This window comes from Asparagus officinalis, chromosome 1, assembly GCF_001876935.1.
Source record: "Asparagus officinalis chromosome 1, Aspof.V1, whole genome shotgun sequence".
NCBI lineage: Eukaryota > Viridiplantae > Streptophyta > Magnoliopsida > Asparagales > Asparagaceae > Asparagus > Asparagus officinalis.
This window is the reverse complement of record NC_033794.1, coordinates 89578282-89590621: the sequence shown is the minus strand read 5'-3', so window position 1 is coordinate 89590621 and position 12340 is coordinate 89578282. Positions and strand designations below refer to the sequence as shown.

The 12340-nt window shown below is 37.5% G+C and overlaps 1 protein-coding gene across 5 annotated transcripts in view; it reads right to left on the bottom strand.

Annotated features, from left to right (window-relative positions):
• Window positions 1–4173, bottom strand: part of LOC109827562 (probable serine/threonine-protein kinase PIX7) — a 22003-nt gene extending 17830 nt beyond the window's left edge. For 3 of the 5 annotated variants that reach the window (XR_002243470.1, XM_020394568.1, XM_020394573.1), the window contains exon 1: window positions 3719–4173. Coding sequence is in view for 2 of the 5 variants with exons in the window: in XM_020394568.1 (XP_020250157.1) it covers window positions 3719–3896 (178 nt within the window). In the remaining 3 variants the exon portion in view is untranslated. Of the gene's footprint in view, window positions 1–3475; window positions 3674–3718 lie in introns of those variants that run through there. The other 2 variants (XM_020394582.1, XM_020394587.1) reach the window with 1 other exon arrangement.

Below are 12340 nucleotides of genomic sequence, written 5' to 3'. Positions count from 1 at the left end.
CAAAACTCCAAACCCAAAATTTTAGTCGTCCATCATCTTAACTAAACTAGAAATTATCTGGCCAACATCCATATAAGTCTCTATCATCAATGCCACTATTGATCGCAGCCTCAGCTTCGTCCATTAAGCTCCAATCTCAGATCAGCCATCTTCGACCCTCAGCTTAGCTTTCCTTATCAGAGCAGATTCATGGACGTTGCTACTCAGTCTCCCTTCACAACGATGTGCTCCAATTCAACCACATCTCCCCAAGTCTCCTTTGATCGCTCCACTCCAGGCCCCGACGTTTGTAACTAATGAAGTCTCCTATGACCTTGATGCTCCTTATGCTCTCAGAGTCTCCTTCCTCGCTGACGAACTGAAGTTTCGTCGCCCCTGCTCAAAGACGCTGCTGCTCCATCTTCAGCACAAGTTATTTGAGGATATTATTGCATCCCCCACTCATTTACGACGCCTTTGCCTCGAGACTCCATGACTGTCATTGTTGCTAGTCGCTGCCTTCATGGACCCAGATCTAGATATCACTGCCGACACCATTGCTAGTTGGAGTTGCCTCTTTGACCGTTATCATTGTCATCTCCAACTACTAGCCATCAGAATTAGGTTGGCTCTGCTCTCGGTTCGCATCTCTGAATAACCTCCGACGCCTTTGACCTCCTTCTCCGAGCTCTCCCTCATTTCACTAGGGTTCGAGATCCCTTTTTTTGGAATCATGATCGAGTCTCCTTCTCGCCTCAGTCTAGTCCTTGATCTCAAACCAATCAGCTGTGTTCTCCTATAAGAAGAAAACCTCACACAAGTCCAACCTCGCCTAATGGTCAAGTTCTTTGTGAAGTTCCGAACCTCACCGTAATTGTTCACGAGATCAATCTCGCTTCAGCTCCGAAATGGTAAAGCGTCGGCCGCATTCTTTGCTCGCTACGCCTAGCCTTGAGGCTGCCTAGCATAGACACCAACTCTATGCACCACCACCACGACGCTATGCTGGTCACCCTTCGACCACACGCAAACGATAACCCCTCGTCCCTGACTGCGCCTCCTTCCTCCTGCTTGTCGTTCCGCTGTATCTCGATTCCCAACGCTGACTCAGTTGACTGCCCCACTTCTGAGGCCCGTTCTAAGACAATGACTTCTCAGCATTGCTCTCCAACTCACGATGAAGCCTTAACCATCACTGCTACTCCAAATCGCCTATGTCTCTAACAAACTCGCTCAATGCTCTGAGCTCGCCCCACCAGTCTCAACCGCAGTGTAGAGTTATCTTCTTCCTCGCACCTGAACTCTATCATGGAAACCAGTGACCATCTTAGCCTCAGTTCATGGCAAATTACAGACCCTCACACCCAAAATCACTCGGGTTCAACACTGGGCTTTGATCGGTCACCTAAATCATCCCCCTCTTTAAGAACATGAAGGAGTCAATCTCGTCTCAGAGAGCCTCTGTGATTCTTCTATTCAACCTCGCCTCATTTCTCATTCCTTCATCCACTCCTTTCCTAAATTCTTCTCATTAATTAAGGAAAATTGGTGGCTGCTACATAATTACCTTGTGGCTTTTAAACTTTGACCTGCGTGATCACCTTGATGTTCGCACTCGTACTTTACAGCTCGAGTCCATTTGTTTATTTGGGCATTCATCGCAAACCTCAGGGTCGGCCTTACGGTACTAAACAATGGGTCGTTGATGTTGCATCTGCTGTAATAGAGACTACTCCCGATGACTCCTCTATTGATACTTCCTCGTGATTAGTGGATTCATACCGTTCAACAGAATATGACCTATATTATGCGACCAATGGTTATTCATCGGTGGCCTTTCAAAACCCATTGTCGTCACATCCAGAATTTTGACTAAGACTCACGTCTCTTTCTTTTATGCGAGATATCTTCTACACGGCCTCAACATCAACTATTGAGATTTTCCTCACAACGAGCTTCTCCTCTTCACAGTCTCGACATCGACTCTCAATATCTTCTTCGTCGATGCACAAGGATTTCTGTCCCTCGTCGTTCAATCTTGTTACCACTACAAATTTCGCCATTGATGTATAAGGATTATTATCCTTGTTGTTCATCTCGTCGACATTAAGTTCTCCTCCATCGAGGCTCTTGGATTCCTATCCTACCCGATCGATCATATAGCCATTGGGTTTTTCTTATCGGTACTCCTAGATTACATCCTATAATATCGATTTCGTCATCACAGTTGAGTTGCAGTGGCTCCGCACTCTTTTGCGAGATCTTGATATCTTTGTTACTTCCCTTACCACTTTATACTGTGATAATCAGAGTGCCATCTTTATTTCCACAAATCCGATATTTCATGAGCATACCAAACACATTGAGGTGGATTGTCATGTGGTTCGACAGGAGCATGTTACTGGAAACATTACACTCTCATATGTTCCCTCTAAGAAACAAGTGACAGATTTATTTACCAAAGCTCAAACTATTTCTGCGGTTCGCTATTTCATGAGCCACCCTATACGTATGTGTAGCCACCCTATATGTATGTATAGACGCCTCCTAGTGTGTATAGCCACCCTATATGTATGTATAACCGCCTCCTAGTGTGAGCTACTGATTGATGAGTTGTTTGGTATGTATGTATATATAAACCTGTAAATCTGATCATCAATATCAAGTTCTCTTCAATAACAACTTAACACTTGTTATCTGCAGTGTATCAAGGATAATCCTAAAGGAGTATCAGTAACTTGGCAGAACCTAGACCAAGAAGGCATAGATAAACTTGGATAGACCAACAGAGGCAATAAGAAGCATATGAAGTAGTTAGTTAATTTGACTAAGGAGATGAACCTTAGTTGAAAGGAAGAAAATGATTCGTGCAGCCAGCCCAAAAAAATTGGAATAATGACTTTATTTTTATTGTTGGCACTCTGGCAGCACAAAAATTGAGTAGTCAATAACAATTCTCTCGCAGATAGAAGGCTAGGCTTTTAAGCGGGTGAATATAGTTTATAGAATAAGTTTTCTGGTGACAGCATGCGTCAAGGACCTAGAATTTTACTAACAATAGTCATGTCTTCACCGCAAAAACTGGGAGAATGGTTGTCACTGCAGAAAAAAAAGATATAAGTCCATGCAAGAACCATGCTCACGGTCACAGGACAGTGGTGTGAGGAACTAGGAGAATGGTTGTCACTGCATTGAGTTTCATTGTCAAGAAAGTGTCATCAGAAAATGTAGTTATGGGTGCTTAAAAATAGTTCTATCTTTGGATACTCATGCCCACATATTTACACAGAACTTTCAATGTGAAAAGCACTGTAAAATTATGTTAAGTGTAATGCAGCACCGATCCCCTCATCACAGTTCTATATTCCTCCAACCATAACTCCAACATCTCCCTTCACCTTCTTACTGATATGCATTATACAAATGAAGTAAAAATAACAAAATTCAAGAGCTCAATGATCATCAACCAAAGTCCAAATATCATAACAATGCTTACAAATTTACAACACCAAGCAACTGCAATGTTAGGGCCTTTCTCTACAGTGCAACTAAAGTCCTCCCTCTACGGGGCTAAAGTTTGACGCTTTGTCCCCCGAAATTGCTCATAAATCCAGTCATGTCCAATTTCACATCAAAAAAAAAACAAATTGAAATTCAAAGATACAACAAACTAAACTCAAATCTTACTCCACCAAAACCATAAAAGAAAAAAAGAACAAAAAGAAAAAAGAGAAATTACCATTCTGAGTGCTGCTGCTGCTGATCGAGTTGTCAACCTTAGATCCAGTAACACAACATCCAATCAACTTCCACCGACTCCAACACCGCTTCTCACCACTCCGATCCCTCTTCTTCTTCCTCCTCCTGCTCTTCTTCATCAGCGCCTCCACCTGAACATTCTCAGGCCCCAATCCCATCAATTCCACAACCCAAAACCTAAATCCGATTGAAGATCGATCGAGGAGAGAACATCGAAGGTGCAAACCCTAGAAAAAAGGGGAAGAGGATCGAGCAAAAACCTTGGCTCCTCGGGGTTTTTTTCCCCCTTCGCTTTTGGAGTGAGAATGATGAGAAAGGTGGAGAGCGGGCAGCTCGGGCAGGGGGGGCGAAGCGAAGGGAGGAGATTACGGGCAGCGCGGGCAGAGCTTAGTGGGGGAATTTTGGCAAAGAAACGAGGAGAAGTAACGGCTTTGACTGTCTCCGCCGCTAAAGCATATTCCACGCTTTCCCTTCTATAAATAAGTTGTGTTTTCTTTCTTACACCCTCCAAATGTATATTATTTTCGACAATACCCCTCGCACACGCGCATATCGCTAAGCTGTTCCTACAGTTTTTCACGTAGCCATTTTATATCCCTCTGCGTAAGAGAAAAGATAGGCTTTTGGTTGTGTCATTGTGTAAGTTACAATTTAAAAAAAGGTTAGGACATATCTTTAAGAAAATTCCTCAGAAACCTAAAATATGGGACCAACAGGGAGACATGTGAGGTGCCCCCCTCATATTGCATAATGAGCTGGTCATCATTAATGATGGTCACCTCATTATGCAATAGGAGGGGGGCACCTCACATGTCCCCTTGTTGGTCCCATATATTTGGATCCCTGTAGCAAAGCCATACCTTTAATTATATCTGTCGTTCCCATTTTTTCTTCACATCCGTGCCTATTAGGTTCTAGTAGCTCTCTTTGTAAACACACCCCCCCCCTCCCCCCAACCCTAACCCAACTCACTTATTGACTCCTCAATCCATCTGACTTTTCCAATTGTCTGTAATCCTCTACGTAAGCACATGTAGCTAAGAGCGTCAGCATGTGGGATAAAAAGTACGGCCTTTATCTTAAAGTTGAGTTGTGTCATACACGCGTCGTGTATAACTAGAAGAAAAGACTATTATAATAAAGTTAAAAATGGTTAAGAGCAAGCTAAAATATATAGAATTTATGAGCGAATATGCATATGAGGTAAAATTTTGATGACGAGAAAACCAAAAAAAAAACTCCTAATTCTTTAGGATAATAATTATAACTACACTATAATTTCTAGACTAATCATGTGGAAAAAAAATTGGAGGCCTTTTTTTCTTTTGAACTATCTACCATTAAAATATGTGAGTTATCAAGGCTCCTGACTTTTGCTCCAAATAAAGCAAATTTAGTTTAGTGATTATCGTCTAGTTATCACTACTCTATCTTTGAAAAGAGAAGAATATTTTAATGTTTCCTTCCCTTTTAGCTTCAAAATTAATGATATTAAGTAAGAGGGAAACTTCCACTCAATTACAAGAATGTCTTGATAAACTAATAGATGCCCTGACCTTAGAGGACAAATATACAGATAAGATATATTTTCGGGGTTTATAGGTAATAATTCTTTTTTTTAACGTTTTGCAGAAGCACCTAAAGTTCATTGTATTTAGGAAAACACCCTCTTTAGAAATGGACAGGCAGAGCATAATTTGTGAAGCATGTTCAAGATATTCAAAAGTTGGTATACTAACACTCATATGCACTCCGGAAGAGAGAGAGAGAGAATTGGATGAAAGTTTAACAACGAAGGGGGGGGGGGGGGTGGGGGGGACGTATAATTATGGAGTGAATATTGTGTATTTAATTATCCCTTATAATAAGGGATTTTGGTACACTCTGTAAGTAATTTTAGCGCAACAAAAAATATGCAATATAAAATTATCCACAGCACATGGTCATACGCATCTCATAACGAGATTTTTGAGATTAATTGCCTAATAGCCAGATTTTTAAGAAACTCCAACTGCTTGGCATGTATTAGTTTAACATTAATTGGAGAATGACCAATCAAAGACAAGAACCAAAGATTAGGCTAAAAATAATGAACGCATCATTAAGCACGATAGAGGCAAAGCGGGCTTGAGAGGACAGAAAATGTTCTGTGTGTTGGTTTGGATACTCAACCGAAACATTTTCCAAGAAGGGAAAAAAGGATGGATTTGACAAAATTCTGTCACTTTATTTATCTACCTGGAGATGATAGAAAATGCTCATTCAAGAAGTACGAACATTATCTCTATTTTTATCTTGAAATCATTAATGTCTTGAAAATCATTATTGTGAAAGACACTATTACGATGATCGGCGTCCTATACTACGTGGCCAATTCGCATCCTTTGAATTGAAATAAACAGTAAAGATTTGTGTAATTGGATCCTCTCAAATCATTGCCTAACTAGGAAGGATCTAGATCCCTAAGAACATCCCACTTGCGAGCCAAATGTTCAAGTTGAGATTGTTGAATCTCAACTTTATACTGAAGCATTGTTAAATAACTGAGATTCAACCACATCAAATAATATATCAAAACATCTGTTCGAGGAGATACCCTATTTTAAATATCCTCAAGATTGTGTTTGGCAATCACTCCAAAGTTGAGACATCCAACACAATTTTAGCCTAACTAGATTGGAAATAAATCAGAAAAAATAGTCCAGTTCAAGGGCCCCTTGTGGTCTTAGGAAAGCTTACCTAATACTGATCTATTTTTTTTATAAACACTACCTTCTCCAAAATGAAACTAGAATCAAGTCTGGCCCGATTTTGAGTGGTTGCCAAACAAAGGCTAGGGTTAGCCAATAAGATATGTGTGGAGGGTAAGATTTAAGCAATGTAACGTTAAGTCTTGCAATTGGGGGCAACTTATAACACCAAATTTTTGTGCGTCAATATTGGCTGATGAACGAAGTGTTAGAAAAGATTTGAGGAAAATAATTATTAAAATTGCAAAATAGACCGTTTTGCTAAATAATTAGCAAAATAGACCGTTTTGCTAAATAATTAGCAAAATAGACCTCTTTTTGGCTAACAGGCCAAAAAGAGGTCTATTTTGCAAAACAGCTCAGAAAACATACGGGACTAGTAGTCCCGTATGTTTTAATCACGGATTAGTAAAAATTTCTACTCATAAAACATACGGGACTACTAGTCCCGTATGTTTTCTGAGTCACTAATCCGTGATTAGTTGGCTCTAAACATACGGGACTAGTAATCCCATATGTTTTCCGAGCCTTGTTTTTCAAAATCGACCTCTTTTTTTAAAAGAGGTCTATTTTGCTAATTATTTTTCAAAGTGGTCTATTTCGCTATACATTTCATAAAAATAATCTATTTTGCAAATTTTCCCAATCAAGAATCAAAAAAGCTCGTGCAGAGTGCGCGAGAAGTAAAGGTCATTTTAGTTTTTGGCTATGCTTACGCGATAGGGATAAGGAAGCATCAATATCTATTGTGATAGTTGTCCACATCAATCTTAAGCCTATGAAATTTTTATTTTCACTTTCAAAGAATTAAGTTGTGACTGAAATGATAGAGAGCATTATATTAAAATCCATTAATACTATAGGGGGGGGGGGGGGGGGGGGATAAATACTTGTTTTATTAAGTGACTCGTTATGTTCGCGCGTTCCCTTTGTCCCCGTTTTTTTGTTTAATATTCTTTTGGTGATTGAAAAGTCTGAGCACAGGTGGAGGGAGTTTGAAAAAAACATCATTTTCTGATTGATTGGTTTCCTAACTAAAGGATACTTTCATTATCCTACTATTTTTTTTTCAAGTTTTAACATTTTTTTTATTGATGATGATCTAATTCTTTGACTTTTAGAATCGGCTTCGAATTTGCTTTTTTTAAATGTCGTTTTCTAATTTGCTTTTTAAACGCTAGGACAACAAACTACTGAAAACAGTTTTAGATTTTCAAATAAAATTTTGTTGGGACAAGCCCATTATTTAATTACATGGGCTAAGGTAATTGAGTACTTGGAAGATGCTGCAAGCCCTTTAACAAAAGGCCCAAGCTTCAAAGGCTTATTAAATCTTTTGTGAAGCAAATTTCTTTCCAGGGAAATATCAATCTTATCATTACGTTTGTCTAAAAATATGTTTGCATATAATCTTCATACACATGTGTTTATCAGTTTCTCTATATAACTTCAAATGTATCAACATCCTATGTTAGTAATTAACATGTGATGTGCAATTTACAATGCAAATTTATATCGGAACGTATTAGTGAAAAATTTGTTGAATTTAACAATTTTCTGAATTCCGACAAGAGATATTTGGTAATAAAAGACATATAGTAGTCAATGAGATTTTCTTATCGAGATACAATATTGGAAGCATTTGCATTTAGGGTGTGTTTGTTTATATACAAGTGAAAGATGAAAGTGAGAAAATGACTTTCTTTTAACATTTTATGTGTTTGTTTGCATGCAAGTGGTAATGAAAGTGAAATACAATAAAGTTACCACATAGGATTTAATGCAATTTTGACTTTCCCTAAAAAATTAGTGAAGTCACATGAAAGTGATAAAAGTAGCAATCAATTTTAATTAAATGAATTTAATTATATTTACTAATTGATCAAAATTTGTCACGTCATCTTCACATTGCACTTTTAACAATAAATTTATTTTTTAAAACAAACAATGTATTTCACTTACATGCTGATGTGGATGTGAAAATTATTTATATAAAAAAGTAACTTACACAATTTCAATTCACTTTCAAACAGCCAAACACCCCCTTACAGAAAGCACAGTTTTTATTTTTTTGGTAAAAACAAAATGAAATTCCCTAACATAGTTTTAATAAGACTAAATATCAGACAAACTCCTTAACTTTGGATGATAATCAGATAACCCCATAACTTTAAAAATATTGAAAAAAGTTATAAGTTTAGGGATTATAAGAAAACATTTTTTAACTTTGAGATTTTATCAGGAAATCCTCCTAAAAGTGATAGCAGCAGGTGGATTTTCTAATAAAAATTTAAAAGTTAAAGGCAATTCTCTAGTAAAACTTTAAAGTTAAAGGAGATTTTTCTAATAATCTCTAAATTTAAAGAAATTTTCTAATATTTAGAAAGTTATGGGGAGTTATCTATTTATTGTTTAAAGTTAAGGTTTTTCTTTACTTTTCTTCTTCGAAGAAATTTTTAAAAAAGATCCAATCCATATTTTTTTTCAAAAATCGACACAATCCCATTTTTATTACACAAATCGACCCAATTTCTGGCCACGTCCGTGGCCAAAAACTGGGTCATTTTTAAAAAAATCAAGTTCCTAATTAGTCGGGGTTGTCAACCCTGACTAATTAGGGTCACCCTTTGTCGCCCTTAGAGGCTCTACGCGATTACCAGAGCTAAATAAGCCAGTGTTGCGAAACCCGACTATCTTGGTCGGGGTTCCCAACCCCGACCATTTTGAGACGACCAATTAGAGACACATGCGATGCCCCCACAAAATGGTTGCGGTTCTCAACCCCGACCATTTGGCAGAGACTCTCCTCGCTCAAAAAGAGGGAATCAGCTAAGTCACCAAATAGTCGGGGTTCCCAATCTTGACTATTTTGTGGTGAGTCCCGCCCGCTTATATATACCAACCAAATCCATTTTTTCCTCAATGTGTCGATTTTTCCTCCCTCTCTAACTCCGGCCTTTCCCATTCATCCGCCTACCCGGTTCTCCCAACCTTATTTTGTGGCCGAGATTCATTGAGGAAGTTTGCTTAAGTATCTCTAGGGTAATTTCTCGTCCTTCTCTCCTCTTTTAGCATGTTAAAATCTAGAGGTTTTCTCTTTTCTTCAACATTCAAATGTAGGGTTTTCATCAAAATCTAATTTCTAGGGTTTAAAATTTAATATCAATCACTATCTTTGTGGTGGTTTGAATGCTTTGTGTGTTAATTGCTTTAGTTGAAATTAAAATTTTAGGGCATAAAATACTCATTTCTAGGGTTTAGAGTTTTCATTTTGGAGTTTAGGATTTTTGATCAAAATTATAGTTATATGATTATAAGATTATTTGCATCTAGGGTTTTTCTCTCATATTCAATGACCTGATAAAACTTTTTAAATTTTTTTCATTTAAATGATATAATCTTATTTTTTATTGGTTGAATAATATGATTTTTATTGCTTGCTCTTACGGTGAGAAAATTAATATGGAATGAATAATATGCTAATGTACGTCGGAGGGGTAACGATGCCGTTAATGATCTTGGAATAAAATAGTTACTATGACTTGATTAAGGAATTACACCGAGTTATGGAAATTTATCCACGAGAGTACCGACTAAAAAGAATATGCAATTTGCCCATAACTTTTATAGAACGCCCGTAGTTGAGATTTCAAACGATCATCATATGAGTATTATATTTAATTTGAGCAAGTCGCAACCAAGGGTAGAATTGTTTATTGAAAAGTTTCTATATAGTACGTGCCAAATGTTCAAACCTCTAGGAGAATACTTATGCATGTTAGATTTGGTAGTTAAGTATGACGATTTTCTTTCTTCTTCGAGTGAAATAGAGCGGTTTCAATTTCAATATCTAAGTGCACCTTCATTTGGGGGAACATCAAATATTTTGAACAATGAAGTCCCTTATGAAAATATGAGGCCGTTAAGAGGGGTAGAGATTGAAGAGGATGAAAGAAGCAATGATTCTGAAGGTGAAGAACATGAAAATGCACCAATTGATAGCATGCAATTTGTGATTGAAGATGTTAAAAAGAATCTGGAATGGCCTGATGAGGCTTATGTTAATAATGAATATGTTGAGTATGAAGAGCCACCTCCCGATGAGTTTGAAGATGATGAGTGGATTCGTTCTTCCACATAACAAGATATGTGCATCGGCCAAAGTTCAATCGGTAGAAGAGATGAGGATTTCACTTCTAAAGTTGGAGATTTATTCGAGATTAAGGACCAATTAGTTGATGTTATTCGTGATTACTCTATTAAAAAGAATGTCAAATTCAAACCAGTTAAAAACAATCACACAAGTTATGATGCAATTTATTTTATGAATACACAAAGAAAAGGTCAGGCCAAGGGAAATGAAGCCGATTAAGCGTGTCATTGGAAGTTATATGCATTTGCCAGAAAGAAACATAATGGGCATTCTAGGATCATATAATACTATGGTGTTCATACGTGTAGCAATTTGATTTTAAAGCAAGATCATAGTGGTGGATCTGCCTCTTACATAACACTGTTGATTATGCCAAAATTAAAGAAGAAGCTTGAACTAACTCCCAGTAATATAATTGATAGAGTGCTAGATACGAAGTTTATTGAAATATCATATAGTAAAGCATGGAATGCAAGGAGAATTGCGATGAAAAAATATTTAGTGATTGGGAGAAGTCTGATGTGACACTTCCTTAATATCTTGATGCAATTAAAATAAGCAATTCTTGATCTGAATACAAACATATAACCGAAGAGATCAATCTGGGAGTTCATCAATTCACCTCTGTATTTTGGGTATTTGGTTCTTCGATCGAGGGATTTAAATTTTGTCGGTCGGTTCTTAGCATTGATGGCACACACTTATATAATAAATATAAAGGTGTATTGCTTGTTGCTACATGAGTAGATGCAGATGGTGTCTTATTTCATTTGGCTTTCGCCGTTGTGGAGGTTGAGAACAGTAAAAATTAGGAGTGGTTTTTTCATGTATTCAATTATATATTCTTAATATGTTACCTCCTAGGAAAATTACTTTTACATCTGTAAGGATGAAAGGTTTTCCTAAAGCATTATACATGAGATTTGACTCTCATCACTATCATCGCTATTGCTTAAGACATATTAGAGATAATTTTAAAAAGATACATGGTCAGATACATTTACAAAACCTTCTTTAGCAAGTGGACTGTACACCCGAAACATGTGTGTATGATCGGATTTGGGATCAAATCAAGGCAACATCTTAAGCTACGCATGACTGGATTGAGAGTAGTTTGGGAAGTGAATACGTTGACCGGTGGGCACTAAGTAGAAGTGGAGGGAATCGGTTTTGCATGATGACAACTAATTATTCTAAAATCTTCAACGGTGTACTTAAGGGAGCTCGAGCAATGCCCATACATGCGTTGATTGTGAGGATATTTTATAGACTCAATCACTATTTTTCAAGTAGCGAGAGGATGGAGCAAAGTGGGTGACGTTATTGACACCAAAAAATGAAGAGATTGTAGGGTCTCGTGTCGTGCAGGCGAGATCAATAAAGACTGTTAGATTTGCTATAGATGAATGGTAGGCTACAGACAAACACGGTCATAATTACAATGTCAATTTACGAGGGACACAATGCGCATGCACTTGCAGCATACCACAACTGTAAAAATTGCCATGTTCGCATGTTATAGCAATTTCGTCCAAGTAATTTAGGGGTGAAAATACTTCATATTATACGTATGCTTCTGAGTGGTGTCAATCAAGCCACTATAAAGATTCATACAAGTCATGTTTCCATCCCATTGTAGATAGTCGTTACTGGCCACCCTATAACAGGCCGCATGTGTTACCTCATGAATATAAGAGAC